We start from the raw sequence: 17,483 nt of genomic DNA, 5'->3' as shown, positions 1-17,483 counted from the left end.
AGAACTTCTTTTGGGTGGAAATCCCTTCCTAACTTCTGCCTCGATAGGAAGAAGTGTCACTGCTTGGTTGGTTTCTTATTCTCCCAGCCCTGTCACAAGATGGGGAGCATCAAGGAAGGAACATTGCTGAAGTGGGCGGAGACAGAGGGTCTCTGGCCATGGAGGTTGGCTCCTGGAGAGAGGAAAGGATCTCCTAACCGAGGCCTTTTAAATGATTGCTTCTTTCCCCCACTTAAAACAGAGGCCCTTCTTTCTTTTTGAAGAAAGGGTTTCCTGTTTCCCCTCCTCTATTGTGCTTTATCAGAGATGGCAGGCCTTGGAATTGGCAAGTCAGCTAATAGGCACATGTAGAAAAAGTTTCTCCAGGGTGAGGAGGCTGAAACTTGCAGACAAAAGGGAACAGAACAACAGACATCCTGCCAGCCGCCTTGTTAGGGAAGAACCAACCAAACCTTGTGTCTCCTTGGCTGAGCCCCTTGAAATTGAACCACTTCCAGGAAGACAAAAACAACATTCTCAGACATCTGTGTTATTGAAGGAAACTTTGTGGACAGTTGATCAGTCCTTGTCCTCTGGAGTGCCTTAAACCCAGCATTTTGTGATTTTTTTTTTTTTTTTTTGATACCGACTTTTAGAATATTATAGAGTAAGTGAAATTGGGACTGCATGTTTCCCTCTTCCCTGGTCTCGGATTTGCTGATGCCAAAGCTGGCAAGTGAAAATGCAAAGCCACTTTAGATCTCGTTTTTTGTTTTTTTTTTTTTTTTAATAACAATTTATCTCTACCCTCCTTCTAATCAACAGATTTAAGGAAAATAAAAAGGGAAATATTCACCTTACCTAGTAAGGGAAGGAAATAAAGGTATGAGAGAGGATTTGCAGTTTTTATATAATTCTCTTAAAATCAAAGTAATTAGAACAAGTCTTCCTGGCATGAAATAGTAGTTAAGATCCTTCAAACTGAATAATTTGGTACAAAATCTGCATGTGTTTCTCAACTGTATTTACACACACACACACACACACACACACACCCTTTCTGCTAACCATCCAGTACTTTGCTCTGGTATTTTGTAGGAAATTTCCTTTATTGCTCAAGAGTTATTAACCATTCGGGTAGATATTAATTTATTTGAAGCTGTTTTTGAAAGTAGTAATGTAAGATTCAATCTCATGATTGCACCATGATTGTGAGTTTGTCAGCAGAGAACACATTTCTTAAAATTACTCTAGAATTGACCCACACTGTCTTACATTTAGACAGTATCTTCCTCTGATCATCTTGAAACAGGTCACCTTTCTGTCCCTTTAGAACACATATACACACAAACACATACCCCTCTAAGAGCACAGTGCCAAAATTTATCTATACTTGTAACATTGTGTAGTATTAAATGTTAAATTTTATTTCAAGGACTATCACAGCCTAGACATAAATGTAATCTAAGCACTGAGATAGTACATTTCAGAAAATAAGCTAGTATTTCCATGATCAAGTTTAGATACCTATCATTTGTCATTCCAAAAGCTCCTTGCGTTCTAGAGTCTAGAAGTAAAAGGGAAGGGTTTAAGCATTTAAGAAGTATAAGCTGAAATTATTTATTTCAATATAGAATTTTAGCGTCAAGATAATCAATGTGTACAAAAATTTACATAATGAGAAACAATAGACAATGCAGCACCTTTAGAAAAATAATTAAGTCTTGTTGCATTTACAGGTAAGTGCCACACTGAGAATTTACAACACAGTAATTTACTGCAATCAATGATAGGGGAGTTCCATAAAGAAACAAAGCTCTTAACACTCCAGATTTTCAGAAGGTATTATTGGAATGCTTAATCATAACCACAGAATTTGTACATCCTTTAGGATTGAGCTGATAAAAGTCACACACAGTTTTCAGAGCATCTACTATGGCAAAGGAGTCCACGGTGTTCGGACAGCTGGCTTAGTGTCTCTGACAGGTGTGGAGTCTGGAAGAGTTGCTGGCTTGATGGTGATCTTTCTGTATCCGGCAAGACAGACCCTCTCCACAGTAACAGCGCTGGAATATCTCCAGCCCGTGGGAGCCTTTTCTCCTGTGCTTGGTACACACTTGACCTTCTTTGAGGACAGGTTTACAGATCTTGGACCAGAAGTGTCTAGCACAACACAGCCCTGTGGCACAGTCTGATGATCGGAGACAGACCGAGCCTTCTTGCCCTGGAAAGGAGGGGACAGTAGGGTAAGTACACGGTTACTGCCAGGTCTGCATTATTTCATGAAGAAAATCCCATAAGACACTCCCGACGTGCTAACAAAGAATGAACGGTAAGGTCCTTTACCTTTGGTATGATACAGTTTTGAAGACAGCGTGGTTCTTCTGGAATACCCATCCACGGTGCTGTGATCGTTACCAACACTTTCGAGAATGGTTTCTTCGATTTCCCCTCGATGGAAAGGATTGTGATCAGAAGGCATACATATCCCTAAGGAAGCAGGAGACAGTAGTAACACATTACAGCCGGGAGTTAACCATCAAGAGCCTTGACCCTGGCAGTCCTTTATGCCTGCACCACCTAGAGATGCCTCCTTGTGGGGACATTATTTTAAACACAAGCCAAACTTCCTCCCTAGTGTTAATGCAAAACTCCCCAGATGGACAGAAGCATCAATGCAACATCTCCAATACAGCTATTTAAAATACCTTCCTACCAACTGTGGTAGTGGCAGTGAGATTTCTGCCCATGTTAATATCACCCTTGGGGTAAGAAAACTAGTCACTTAAAATTTTTTAAAAATAACTTCTCTGCCCTCGGTGCTATATGGGTACCAGCAGACCAAGTTAAGCAAACGCAACACCAGCTGCCTGGAAGATTACAATCTCACCCACCAGTTACTTCACTGTATAATTTCTATATTACAGAGATTGAGTTAGTTCAGCCCTGAGTATTACTGGGTCCTAAAGAGGGTCGACAGCCTCAAGCTTATTTCGGGAGACTTCTTTGGCTGTCTGAGCCTATCTCTTTGAGACATTAAATTTTAGTGGATCTGTGGTCCAGGGCGGAGGACTTATTTTAAGGTAGCAGGAGGTTGGGGGCAGGGGGATGGATTCAGAAACCAGGATGCCTATCAAGATCCCCCTTAAGGGTGGCCAGCACGGATAGCTAAATCACGGTCTTCTGGCTGACATCAGTTTTAACAGGGACCAGGAGAAGGAGGCCAGCGTGGTAGAGCCCTGGGAGACACTAAGAGAAACAGGGCAGCTAAGGCCAGTGCTGGTTTCCTTGGGCTCTCTGTATACTTGGTTTCACCTTCCTCCCCATCTTTCTCAATTGATGTCAAGGTACTCTCTGGACTCATGTTCAGGGAAGGGTTCACTCTGTGGCAAGCAGTCCTGTTAAGCAGGCCAGGGGCACGGAGGAAGAGGAGGCGCTCCACGACCTCCCAGCTCAAGCACTCCAAAGATTTCTGGGGAACCCTGCAGGCTGAGCACCCGTTTGCAGGTGGCGCCACTGGGTTCCCAAAGCCGGGAGCATTTTCCTCCCATCCGTAGGAGGCCAAATGCGGGACGCTCTGAGTCCGAAAGGGAGCTACCGGACTCACCATTTTTGCAGTAATTCCCGGGGCAGCACATAGCGTGACGCATGCAGCGTTTTCGGCGCTTCCTGCAGGCGAGGCAGATTTGCGCGCCCGCGCCTCCTGCGCGGGTGGGGCTGGCGCAGTACTCCTCCGTGCTGCACTCCTCGTCCTCGGCGCACGGGTACGGCTGCGGGGAGGGGCCAGGCAGGGGCGTGAGGCACCTGCGCCTCCAGGGCCCCAAGCTCCCGGACCCCGAGGCTCGTCACCGGCCCTCTGCGCGCACCTCTCCGAAGCTGGTGTGCCCAGGGCTCCCAGACGCAAACTTCCCGACTGAGCCCCGCACTGCACACACTCAACACATTCTCCATGCTCCTCCCCATCTGAGCACCCCCCCCCCCCCGCGCTTCGGGGTCTCCGCGTCCCGGGTTCCCCGAGACCCTGCTCACCTGGTAGTTGTCAATGGTCTGGTACTTGTTTCCGCCCTCGTACAGGATCCCGGGAGCCGCGCTGACCGCGGAGCCCGGGTGCCCCGCAGCGCCGCCCAGCGCCGGGGGCAGGTTCTTGATGGCGTTGGAATTGACGAGAACCGAGTTCAAGGTGGCACTCACTCCGAGCTGGAGGTGACCGCAGAGGGCCGCCGCTAGCAGGGCGGCCAAGACCCGGGCGGCTCCCACTGCGCCCGGGGCCGGCATCGCAGACGCTGTCCGGGGAAGGCTCCGAGCGAAGGCAGGAACGTCCCTCTGCAAGGCTGGTCCCTGGAAGCCGCGCCGGCACGGCTGCAGTCCGGGCTCCGAGCGCCTCCCGCGCTCCCCGAGTCTCGACTGCGGGCGCAGCTCTGCGCCGCCACCGCTGCGGCGGCCGCCTTTATACCGCGGGCTCCGAGCATCCCGGCCCCTCGGGGGAGACAACAAAGCAGGGATGGGATTTCAAAGCGCTGGGAGGGGCTGGAGGGTGTGTGTGTGTACACGAGGTGTGTGTGTGTGGGGGGGGGGCTTGGCCCTCCCCAGCCCGCCCTCCCTGGCGCGGCGGGTCCCCTGGCCCAGCTCGGTTCGGGGCGCGGGTGTTGGGGAGCGCGAGCGCGGACCGCGTCCACAGAGGCGCGCGGAGGGAGGAACCGGGGACCCCGGCGCCCGCCCCCTGCAGCAGGGGTTGCACTCGCGAGCTCGGAAGTACTTTTCAGAGCGGGATTGTAATGTTCTGCAAAACCACTTTTCTGCTGTCTCCTTTATTCCAGTCCTACTCATTTATTGGGCACCGTAAACAGCATTTGGGGTGAAATACAGCCCAACTGGTAACTCAAAGTCTGTCTCGAAGCGTTCCAAGCGAGAGGGCCAGGTGGCCGGTGCAAGTTGCTGATTAACCTTTCAGACCCTCGGTTTGCAGATTTAGAGTGAGGTCCCCCGTTTAAGTTGGTTCAGCTTCGCCCCCACCCCTTTCCTTCCTCCACACCCCAGCACCCCCTCCCGCCGCCACCGCGAGAAAAATGTGTAAAGGGAATGAAATTTGCACATCAAACGGGGGTAAGAAGGAAGAAGAACTAATTCTCTTTTGATGGGAAGTTTAGAGAGGGAGGCGAGAGACTGGCATTGGGAAATTAGATCAGGGGTGGAGGGAAGAGGGAAGTGAGTATCGATAATCAGACTATTTAATGCTGCTCTTTGAATGCGAGCAGTCGCGCTCCGTAGATGAACTTGATTAGGCAGACGCGCAAGATCAAAGTGGCCAGAGCGAGACCGGTAGAGTCCATGGGCTGGGTTCGTGGTCCTTCCCTGCGGGCCCTGCTCGGGGGTGGGTCAGCGCAGCCAGGGGAGTGAGCCTTAGGGCTCAGCGCCTGACTTCCTCCAGACTATTCCAGATCGCAAAGCTGCTCCCAAGTCAGAGCGTCCCGGGACCGGGACTAACACCGCTCCAGGGAGTTGAGACTAGCTGCAGAAAAAGGAAAACTGAAAGTGAGCCAGAACGTGAGTTCGAAGTCCTCTAGATCCGTGTAGAAAGATAGTAAAGTCCTGCTTATACAGTGGAAATTTTTTAACAAAAGCACGCCTCTGGGAAGCATTGGGCTACCCTCTGCATTGTTTCCCCTTGGGGGGAGGTGGGTAGGTGCAGTGACTATAAATACTTAGGAGACTGTCCTAATTATAGTAATAATAAAAGATAAAGTACCGCAATTATTTTTATAACAGGTCGATGTTATAAGTGTCAGGAAATGGACAACTGCCGTGCAAATTTAGAAAAGGAAGAGATGACTGAATAATCATTGTTGAATAAGAAAGACTAGGATAGGGCGCCTGGGTGGCTCAGTTGGTTAAGCGACTGCCTTCGGCTCAGGTCATGATCCTGGAGTCCCTGGATCGAGTCCCGCATCGGGCTCCCTGCTCGGCAGGGAGCCTGCTTCTCCCTCTGACCCTCCCCCCTCTCATGTGCTCTCTCTCTCTCATTCTCTCTGTCTCAAATAAATAAATAAAATCTTAAAAAAAAAAAAAAAAAAAAAAAAAGAAAGACTAGGATATATTAATTTTGTGCTCCCTCACCTCTATGGTACTTAATACTCTACACATAGACCTATATACATGACCAGGACCACCACTAAGTACAGCTGATGAGAGTCTTGAAGTTCTATAATCCTAAAGTTAAGAGGGGGAAGGGTTAAAAAAAATTGTTTGTAATGGTCTGAGTTCTAGTTCCTTGGGTTTCAGAGGTCCTATTGAGAACATCTTCCAAACAATTCTTTAATAATGCCTAATTATACCCACCCATCCCAAATCCCATCTGTCCTATGAAATTTCCTCTGGTTTATTGGTAATTCCTTCTTGAAATTCTAATATGGATTAAATCCCACATTTTTTTGTTTTAGGTTTATTAACACATACAATGATCTAGACTTGGCTACAACTTTAGAAATTTTTGGCACAAATTGAAACTTGGAAACAAAGGGGAAGCTGCTTATATATTTTTTTTCTTTTTAAAATGAGCCTAAGAAACAAGTCAAGGAACACTTTATTGAGAATAAGCAATAAGCCAGGTCTCTCTTGGGCGGATACGGCCCTAGCTTCAGTTGACCTGAAGTTGGTATAGATGGAGAGGTATTATAGGATAACAGGGTAAAACTCTAGGGGATTTTAGGTGTCATATTATCAGTTGCAGAATATGATAATGTCAATGATTGATGTGTTGAGCACCTTCAGTGTAATAGAAAATCTGCAGTCTGTCTCAAATTGTTATGATGTTGAAATGCAGGGAAGAATCCCCTGACCTTGGGGAAGGTGAAAATGTTTCTTCTTAGTCCTATTATCCTATTTAAATATTTCTAAAAATAAGCTGTGCCACACTTATGGCCAATCTCTTTTCCTCTTTTTGAAAGAGATGGTAATGTCGTTAACACGGTTAATAAATTTAGTTCATTAAGAGCTTGGATTCACAAATGAAATTGTTGTCTGGGGCAAAAAAAAGTTTCATCAGCAAAAGAAAAACTTTAACAAAAAGACATGTTGCATAAATTCAATCTCAAATCCTGAATATGTATGTCTGTTGTGGTTTAATGTTCTTTGAGTCTGTTGTGTTGAGTTAGGGGAGCTAAGTCAAGACTAGGGTTTTAAGAGCAGACTGAGTTCTATCTCCTTCCCTACTTTCCACACTGTTCCCGATGTCGTGACCTGAAAGCGAATAATGAATTGGTGAATATCTGAGTTTCTTCTATGTGCTAAGCAGGGTACTTGGTGCTGTGGGATCAAAGATGAGTGCTCAGGTTACCTATCTTCAAGTAACTAAGTGGGGGCAGGGGTGGTAAGCTCTTAAGTTATATAGAAGAGCTACCCCCCAGGAAGGCCTTAGAGCCGAGTATGTAGCAAGCCAACTCTTAGTTCCACATAGGAAAATGGACTTGTTTCAATGGAGTTTCCATTTGAAAATCCTTTCCATGATTGAGCTTCCTCACTGGCAACAAAAGAGCGGGATGGATAAAGATGTAAAGTGGGGTTCATCATGCCACCAGGGGCCAATTAAAATTCAGTGAATGACCATTATATGCAAAATGCTACCCTAGTACCTTTGAGAATGTACCCCGCCCCAAGTATTAAAGGCAGGTTCTTTGTCCTCAGAAAGCTTTCTATTTATAAGTAGTCGGGGGAAGCAAAGATTACATGGGAATGGGGGTAAACATTTTTCCAAAACAGGTCCTATTTTGGCACACATGAGGTCATGGGGGAAGACGAAAAAGGTCCAGAAATGGTGACAACTAGCCTCAGGGAAGGCGGGGGGTTGTGATTACCCTCTGAGCAAGGTGGCAGAGGTGGGAGGAGTCAGGGCCGCTGTATTTCATTTATTAAAAGTAGTGTATTTAGTTCTGGAGGGACCCCTAACTCCTATTTCATCTGTTGAACTATTTTCAGAATGAATGCAATAGGCTTAATAGATTTTTAAATAGATGGGATATGCGTACCGATGTGGAATCAAACCTCATAGCTCATCAATGGCATGAGAGTGTGCGTGTTCCTCCCATTGTCAGTGCTGAGCACCCAGCACAGAATACCCTCTTCATCTGCGAGTAAGACAACAAAAACATCATGCCTATTCGCAAATGATCTTTCCATCTCTGTCATTTGAGATTCTTATGTGATTGCTGCATATTTAATTCTCTCCCTTCTCTCCTCCTCCCCCCCTTCCCTCTTTCTTTCATTCTTTCTCTTTGTTAAATCAAAGGAAGCAGATCTGTTACCATGTAATTTTACTTTACTAGGACAACGTTAAATAAATGTCATTCCTTATGGTGCATGCTGTCAATGTCTATGCTGGTACCGATCTTAAATTTATAGTAGGGATTCCTCATTCCCGACTTCAGTAAAAAAAAATAAATAAAAATAAAAAATGTTAAGACTTTCTCATTGGCCTTTAAAAGATTTTGGTCTTAAGGCTCTTCATGATGTTAAAAGGGCTTTTAGACCAGGCCCATATTAAGACTCCCCAGAGGCTGGATTAGGCTCTTCTGCACTCTTCAGTACAAAGAGAAGGCGAGGTTTGACAATGGTTATGTTTATTTGGTCAGTGGAGATGGCCAGCCCAGATAAATCAGGCTCCCTGGTAGCTTTCCAACCTAGCTCAGAAGATGTGTTTTACAGGAGCAAGACATTAAAAACTAATCTGAGAATAGAGCCCAGGACCCAGAAACTTTTGACGAAAAACCGCAGAGGATCTTTTCTGATGTCCTGACACGGAGAGAGGGCTGCAGAATATAGTTACAGAGACTTCAAAACAGCCCCCTTAGCATCCTTCCTAAAGGATTCGACATTTCCAACCATAAATATTGGCCAATGGCAGCAGAAAGCATGATACAAGATCCTTTTAAAACAGACTTCAGACCTAGAGAAATGTCATTTTTCCTTCATGTCTCTCAGTTCCTATTATTGCCTCCTTTATAATGCAGGTGCTCTCCAAGGATCGTGGCCTGGAAAGGTATTTTGCCATGGGATCAGGAGACTGGGGCTGGGATTCTGGGTACTGGGGACTTCTGTGACAGCCTGAAGTTGGCCGGAAAATATGGCAGCTTGGTCAAGCCATTTAATTCTAGTGTTGGTGTTGGTCTTTCACTTATAAAATGACATGAGAGGGAGGTGAGGAGGCCCCTCGCCTCTCTCTTTCTCACTTAAAAAAAAAAATCACTCTCAGGACAAGGCCTTTTATATTCTGATTAAATAAAAATATCCTGTAAGAGGCCATTTTTCAGGCAGCCTAAAATAATAACCACTGACGTCGTGTATTTTGATTTCGAATAAGTTTTTTCAAAGAAGACGAGAGTTTAAATCTCCGAAAATAAGTGAATACATGATCAGGTGATTTTTTAAAAATTTTTTTTAAAGATGGAGATATACACACGTATTTCTAAATTATGTCAGATGTTCTTGGAGAAAACGCAGCAAATACAAAAAAAGTCCAAAACTAAGTGACAGGTGCAATGCATCACTGTTAACTTGTAGTTCTCCCCGCAAACACACATCCACCGAGAGCAAGTGTGCATGTGAGAGGGAGTGGGAAATCATTTGCCTTGGCAAAACTGACCCTAATGCTTTAGAGCTGAATTTTTCCAACTGTCCCTAAATTTCAAACTAGGGAATTGCACCCAGAGGTGGAAAACAGAAAACAGGACCGGGAAAGCCCTTTAGTGTCCCACGACCCTGTCTTAGAATGGATTCCGAGGGACCAGGGAGGTAGGCCCGAAACACAACTGTGGCCAGAGAGAAGGATGTGTAATCCGTGCCAGGTTCACCACCACCCTCAAGGCGAGCTGGGGGCCACCTGCGCGCGCACCCACTCCCTGTGCCCCCGGTGAGCGTGCACACTCCTGCACCCCCGCTGCACGGGCACCCCCCCGCACTCCTGTGAGCATGCACCTGCTCCCTGCACCCCCACTGTGTGGGAACCCCTCCCTGCACCCCCGGTGAGCGTGTACCTGCTCCTTGCACCCCTGCTGCGCGTGCACCCTCCCCCGTACCCCTGCTGTGCGTGCACCCATTCCTGCACGCCCACTCTGTGCTCACCAATCCCTGCACCCCCACTGCGCAGGCACAGTCCCCCCGCACCCCTGCTGCGCGGGCACCCACTCCCTGTGCCCCCGGTGAGCATGCACACTCCTGCACCCCTGCTGCGCGGGCACCCACTCCTGCGACCCCACTCTGCACGCACCAATCCCTCCACCCCCGCTGCGCATGCACCCACTCCCTGCAGACCCCCCCCCACCCTGCGCGCCCCCGGGGGTGGCGCCCCAGGGGGAGGCCTGCGGCGGCGCACGTGTGCTGGCCGGCTGCTGATGGCCTTTGGGCTGCGCAGTCACGACCCGCCGGCCGCGCACGGGAGTGGAAAACCCAGCTTGTTTAGGGACTCGCTTTGATGAGTGAAGATCAAAAGGCCCGAGGACCCCCATCCTAATCAGCCTTGAGCCAGGATGGCATTTTCACAAACAGTCCGTTTGCTCGGCTTTGAGCAGACTTCGTGCTCAGCACATTCATGCGCCGTTCACACTACAATGGCTGCAGTTGGGTCAGTTCATGGGCAAATAAATATAGGGCCCTTCCGACTTAATTAAAGAGGGTTGAGAGGAAAGGCGACGGAGGGGAAGATTAAAGCTCCGAGGGACATCAGGCTCCGCTGTGTCCCCAGTCTCTGGCCTCCAGTGGGAGAAACCTGCTCTTCTGCTGCCCCCTGGTGGAATTGTCGTAGAAGTTCTTCGTAGGGAGGATCAAAGGATTTATGAACTCTCCAGAAATACTATTTTCCAGATTCAGTTACTTATATACTGTATAGCCTTTTCACTTCGCTGCGCTCCAACCTCTTCGAGATTGAGTGTTCTCTTGTTCTTAATGTTCTACACAATGCTTTGTTCATAGAATAACTTATTTCTTCCTAAATTACAATTAAAAAGAGAACTGGGATCCAACATGTAGGTTCTCAGTTTATGTCTGTGTAGTTCCACTGAAGTTGAAAGGCTCTGTATGGCATTCCCAGATAAAAATGTCAAGGTCTCCAGATGATTAGAAATACATTATTTGGAAATTTTAGGCCGAACAAATCGTAGACAGGACCATTCATATATAATTATTCATTGAGAATAAAAATAGAAGGGACTATTATTCATCTATTTGAGAAACTATTAATCATTTCAGGTTTCCATGTTCAAAAAGAAGATACAAACCTGTAGTCTCAGGTTAAATAATAGTTACAGTAAGCTATTTAATACTTCCATTTCCTTAGAGCCAACATGCACAAGTAAAAACAGAAAAATTAGTAAAACAACATACTGGAAGTTTAATATATGTATCTGTTAAAATTATTAGTAGTAGTTCTGCATTGTTATTATTTTGCATTTAATATATCTAAACTACTCCCGAGGTTTTTCTTACAGCTCATTTTTCTTAAAGAGAAGTGCTTACAGAAAAGAAACAAAACAAAAATGTTTCTCTGCAATTAGGATATCTTTTATTTTTTTTATTTTTTTAAAGATTTTATTTATTTGACAGAGAGCACAAGCAGAGGGAGAGAGAGGGAGAAGCAGGCTCCCTGCTGAGCAAGGAGCCCGATGTGGGACTCGATCCCAGGACTCTGGGATCATGACCTGGGCCGAAGGCAGCCGCTTAACCGACTGAGCCACCCAGGCGTCCCAATTAGGATATCTTTTAAAGAATAAAGGATTCTGAAAGATGGGTGAGAATGCTGTTTCTAAACATTCAATTCAATAAATATTTTTATATACTAAATTCATTTCTATAGGTTAGATGCTAAGTATAAAATTACATACTATTATTTTAGTATTAGAATGTAAAATATATAAGAATGACTTTACAAACAAACAGGGTTGCTGGAGGGGAGGGGGTGAAGGGATGGGGTGGCTGGATGGTGGACATTAAGGAGGGCACGTGATGTAATGAGCACTGGGTGTTATATAACACTGATGAATCACAGACCTGTACCTCTGAAACTAATAATACGTTATATGTTAATTAATTGAAGTTAAATTTAAAAAATTTAAAAAAAGAATGACTTTAAAGAAGCAAATTAACCTCAAACTTTTTCATAATGTCATTGTTTTGATTGTACCCTGCCCACCTTTTTTGATCTATATTCTCCCCCATTTTCTTTGCACATTATTACATCTATCCAGCTGATTGTATTTACAAGAAAAGCAGTCTTCAAGCAAGCTCTATGTTTAACAATGCATTTTGCTAATATCAGTAGCTTTGTAAATTCCGCTTAGCCACAAACTTAGAAGGTATGAAAGTGTCAGGCAAAGAATCTAATGGCTAATTAGCTTTCTATCAAAAGTTGATCCCTTACCCCTTTCTGTTAATATCATTTACTATTATCACTTGCATTTGCTGATAATTTTAGGAGGGGACTGTGGCTAGAGCTGTGATGTCTAAGGGTTTAAAGCATACAGCTTGCTCTGTTTATATAGTTCTTGATTTCTAGCCAAAGTCCTAAATTCATTTGGAAAATTACCTTGCTATGGTTTTATTAATAGATGAGGTTAGAAAAGTAAGTAAATAAATAAGTGGATTACTTGCAAGTGTGTAAGAGACAGGAGAGAAAATAATAGACTCCTTCCCTGTTTTTGTAGGCAATGAAAAGCAAGTATCAGTCAAGAGGTGTTTATTTTCCTGAAAAAGACTATTAACTGTGCAGTTCTGGGATTCTTGAACTATTGTGTAGGTAACAAACAAACAAACAAAACAACCCTGAGGATGCATGTTAAAGTGCAGGTTCCCAGATCTCTCTCCTAGCTCTTTTGATTGATTGCAGAGGTGTGGGGTAAGTTTAGTGACTCATGGTTTTTGTTTGTTTTTCAAGATTTTAGTCATTTGTTTTGAGAGAGAGGGAAGGGGGAGGCCAACTTCCTGCTGAGCAGAGAGCCTGATGCCAGGCTTGATCCCAGGACCCTGAGATCATGACCTGAGCTGAAGGTAGACGCTTAACCAACTGAGCCACCCAGGCGCCCTAGTGACTCCTGTTTTAACACTCTCCACTGGCTGAGTGTAATGCAGGTCATCTTTAGGCTACGCTTTGCAGATTTCCACCATCAATCCCTCAGTTCCCACCAACCTGGTCTGTCACCTTTCAAACTCCAAACTCCATTTTCTGCCTCCGGTTAAAAGTTAATTCCAGGGGCGCGTAGGTGGCTCAGTCAGTTAAGCCTCTAATTCTTGGTTTCGGCTCAGGTCCTGATCTCAGGGTTCTGGGATTGACCCCTGTGTTGGGCTCCGCACTCAGTGCAGAGTCTGCTTGAGATTCTCTCTCTCCCTCTGCCTCTCCTGCTTGTGCACGCTCTCTCTCTCTCAAATAAATAAAATCTTAAAAAAAAAAAAAGGTAATTCCAAATTCAGTGTTTCCCCTTTGGAAAGCTGGGTTAACATCCCCCCACCCCGACACGACACTACACATTTACACCCATCTTCTCAGAGCCTTGCTCCTCGTACCCATTCTGTAGCTCTGTTGCAGAGCCCAGAAATATTATTATATTTTAATGCCCCAGATGATTCTGATGAGAGCCAGGTTCGGGACAGATTGCCCTTGCTCAGACTTATCGAAAGAATCACCAGGAGGGCTTATGAAATTGGATGCCTAGAATTAATGGTGTGCTGGCAAACAGTGAAGAACCAGCACTTTAAAAAAATGCATAAATATATATGCACATACATATGCATGTTATAAATTTTACTGATATAAAGGATATGCAGCACACAATTTGCAGTTAATCAAATACATTCATTATTGCAATATCCTATAGCCAATTGATGATTACAGGCATTTTTATTGGTTTTTGCTGAGCTCTTGTATCCATAGCAAACATATGGGTGTGATTCTGCCAGGATTTGACAAATGGGATTGCATCATGGTCTACGTGCTTTTTACTTATCAATCTGTTATTAAATCTGATGCATGACCCACTGTTAAACTATTCTTACCCTTGTACAAATTACATTCATTAAACTAAAATGGCCTTCTGCTTACGTTTTAACCCAGCCTTGAGTTTTCGTGTCTGCCGATTTCTGTGACTACTCCCACTGTGGTTAAATTCAAGGGGGAAATGTGATTCCACTAAACACGCAGGTGGGAAGCAGGGTCCACATGACAAAGTATTTCTGCCAGACAGATGCAAATGACCTCAAGGGCTTAGATAAAGAGCAGAATGAAGGAAAACAGGATGCAATGGGTTGTGCGTATTTACCACCTTTGTTTCAAATATCATTTATTTATTGGGACGTTGATGTGCCTTCACTTTTAAAAAGGGTAGTCTAGTCCCTGGGCATTGACTTCTAGTTCCCTTGTCCCAGGTGGTCCTTAAACCAAAGTTTAGCTTTACCAGACTGTGTTTTCTCAAGACAATCATAGCTTCCATAACCCATTTGCTTCTCATGGTTCCTACTTCCCTTAGGTTTGGGCTTATTTTTTTCTTAGTCTGTTGTCAAGTTTTGGAGACATTTAAGAACCAAATTTTAGATATATAATTTATTCAACATAGAATTTTGTTGTTGTTGTTGTTAAGAGGGTTGGTCCAAATAACCTATTATTTCCCCAGAAATTAAAATTATTTAACTTTAAGAAAAAAAATTATGTAAATGCTTTCAAACTGTGTTCTTAGGCAGTTGTTGCATTAAGTATTGTTTGCGAGAGTCATCCGTATTAAGTTTAGCTAATACGTTTATTTTCACATCAGTGTAATATTCCATTGTTCAGGTATGTCAGATTTAATGGCCCATTACCCACGTGATGAATATTTGCATTTCTAAATTTTTTGCTATTTCAAAATGCTTATGTGGGCATCCTTATGTGTATCTCCTTGTGAACATGTGAATTCTTTTTCTAAAAAATACACCAGTGAGTGGAGTTGTTGAGTTGTAGAATACGAACATTTTCAACTTTATTAAATATTGTGAAATTGTTCTTCAAAGTTGTAATAATTCACATTGTACCAGCAGTATATAAGAACGTTACATTGCTATAAATTTTAACCAACACTTTTTATTTTACAATTTTAACTTGCTAGTGTGATGGGTGGAAATGGCTCCTTTTAATTTTTAAACCTACAGTGGCTGATAATTAATGATCTAGAATATATATGCATCTATTTCTATATTTCTATTCTCTGGAAGAGAAGACTTGACCAAACTTAAGCTGTATAACAAACCACACAAAAATAGTCCAAGAGGGGCGTCTGGGTGGCTCAGTCGTTAAGCGTCTGCCTTCGGCTCAGGTCATGATCCCAGGGTCCTGGGATCGAGCCCCGCATCGGGCTCCCTGCTCCGCGGGAGCCTGCTTCTCCCTCTCCCACTCCCCCTGCTTGTGTTCCCTCTCTCGCTGTGTTTCTCTCTGTCAAATAAATAAAATCTTAAAAAAAAAAAAAAAATAGTCCAAGAAATTACAGACTAGTCTCTTGAGGCTGTAGACACTATTATCTGAAATATGACATTGGTAAATCAAAACTACCAATGTATTAAAAATGCATTTCATGACAAAGTTGTAGGAAGCACAGGTGGTTTTTTTTTTTTTTTTCTTATGAGAAGTGCACTCTTTTTTTTTTTTTTTAAAGATTTTATTTATTTATGTGACAGACACAGCGAGAGAGGGAACACAAGCAGGGGGAGTGGGAGAGGGAGAAGCAGGCTTCACACGGAGCTGGGAGCCCGATGCGGGACTTGATCCCAGGACCCTGGGATCATGACCTGAGCCAAAGGCAGATGCTTAACAACGGAGCCACCCAAGTGCCCTGAGAAGTGCACTCTTTAATCCCCATCACCTATTTCACCCATCCCCCATGCCCCTGCCCCTCCCCTCTGGCAATCATTAGTTTGTTCTCTAGAGTTAAGAGTCTATTTCTTGGTTTCTCTTTCTCTCTCTCGCACTTGCTCATTTGTTTTTTTTTAAATTCCACATATGAGTGATATCATATGATATTTGTCTTTCTCTGACATATTTCGCCTAGCATTATAGCCTCTAGATCCATCCATGTTGTTGCAAATGGCATGATTTCATTCTTTTTATGGCTAAGTAATATTCCATTGTGTGTGTGTGTGTGTATACACACACACACACACACCCCACATCCTCTCTAGCCATTCATCTGTCAGCGGACACTTGGGCTACTTCCATAATTTGGCTATTGTAGATAATGCTGTTATTAACATAGGCATGCATGTACTGATTCACATCAGTGTTTTTCTATCTTTTGGGTGAATACCCAGTAGTATGATTACTGCATCATATGGTATTTCTATTTTTAATTTTTTGAGGAACCTCCATACTGTTTTCCACAGTGGCTGCACCAGTTTGCATTCCCACCAACAGTGCATGAGGGTTCCTATTTCTCCACATCCTTGCTAATGCTTGTTTCTTATGTTTTCGATTTTAGCCTTTCTGACAAGTATGAGGTGATATTTCATTGTGGTTTTGATTTGCATTTCCGTGATGATGAGTGATGTTGAGCATCTTTCCATATGTCTTTTGGCTGTCTGGATGTCATCTTTGGAGAAATGTCTGTTCATGTCTTCTGCCCATTTTTTAATTGGACTGTTTATTTTTTGGGTGTTGAGTTGTACAAATTCTTCATATATTTTGGAGGCCAACTCTTTATTGGATATGTCATTGGCAAATATCTTCTCCCATTCAGTAAGTTGCCTTTTGTTGATTGTTTCCTTTGCTGTGAAGAAACTTTTTATTTTAATGTAGTCTCAATAGTTTATTCTTGCTTTTGTATCCCTTGCCTCAGGAGACATGTCTAGAAAAATGTTGCTATAGCCAGTGTCAGAGAGATTACTACCTGTGCTCTCTTCTAGGATTTTTATGGTTTCAGGTCTCACATTTAGGTCTTTAATCCACTTGTGGTTTATTTTTGTGTATGGTGTAAAAAGTGGTCCAGTTTCATTCTTTTGCATGTTGCTGTCCAGTTTTCCCAGTGCCATTTTTTGAAGACACTCTTTTCCTCATTGTATATTCATTCCTTCTTTGTTGAAAATTCATTGATTTATAATTGTGGGTTCATTTCTGGGTTTTCTATTCTATTCCACTGAGCTATGTGTCTATTTTTATACCAGTACCATTCTGTTTTACTTAGTACCACTTTGTAATATAACTTGAAATCAGGAAATGTGATACCTCGAGTTCTTTTTCTTTTTCAAAATTACTTTGGCTATTCAGGGTCTTTTGTGATTCCATACAGATTGATCTAGTTGTGAAAATGCTGTATTTTGATAGGGATTGCATTATATCTGCAGATCGCCTTGGGCAGTATAGACATTTTTAACAATATTTGTTCTTCCAATCCATGAGCATGGAATGTCTTTCCATTTTTGTGTGTTGTCTTGAATTTCTTTCATCAGTGTTTTTTAGTTTTCAGAGGATAAGTCTTTCACCTCTTTGGTTAGGTTTATTCCCAGATATT

General features: G+C 43.8%; 1 protein-coding gene across 1 annotated transcript; it reads right to left on the bottom strand.

The window, feature by feature from the left end:
* Positions 1–1,032: 1,032 nt before the first annotated feature.
* On the bottom strand, positions 1,033–4,426 carry DKK1 (dickkopf Wnt signaling pathway inhibitor 1). Its single transcript, XM_036123401.2, has 4 exons — positions 4,009–4,426; positions 3,587–3,749; positions 2,326–2,469; positions 1,033–2,203 (listed from the first exon to the last, which is right to left on the bottom strand). Exons 1-4 carry the CDS (start codon positions 4,252–4,254, stop codon positions 1,950–1,952), a joined length of 807 nt encoding a protein of 268 aa, XP_035979294.1. The 5' UTR covers positions 4,255–4,426; the 3' UTR covers positions 1,033–1,949.
* Between the last annotated feature and the right edge of the window lie 13,057 nt (positions 4,427–17,483).

Source organism: Halichoerus grypus, chromosome 7 (assembly GCF_964656455.1).
Source record: "Halichoerus grypus chromosome 7, mHalGry1.hap1.1, whole genome shotgun sequence".
Taxonomy (NCBI): domain Eukaryota; kingdom Metazoa; phylum Chordata; class Mammalia; order Carnivora; family Phocidae; genus Halichoerus; species Halichoerus grypus.
Note: the sequence above shows the minus strand (reverse complement) of the source record. Positions and strands in the feature narration are given on the sequence as shown.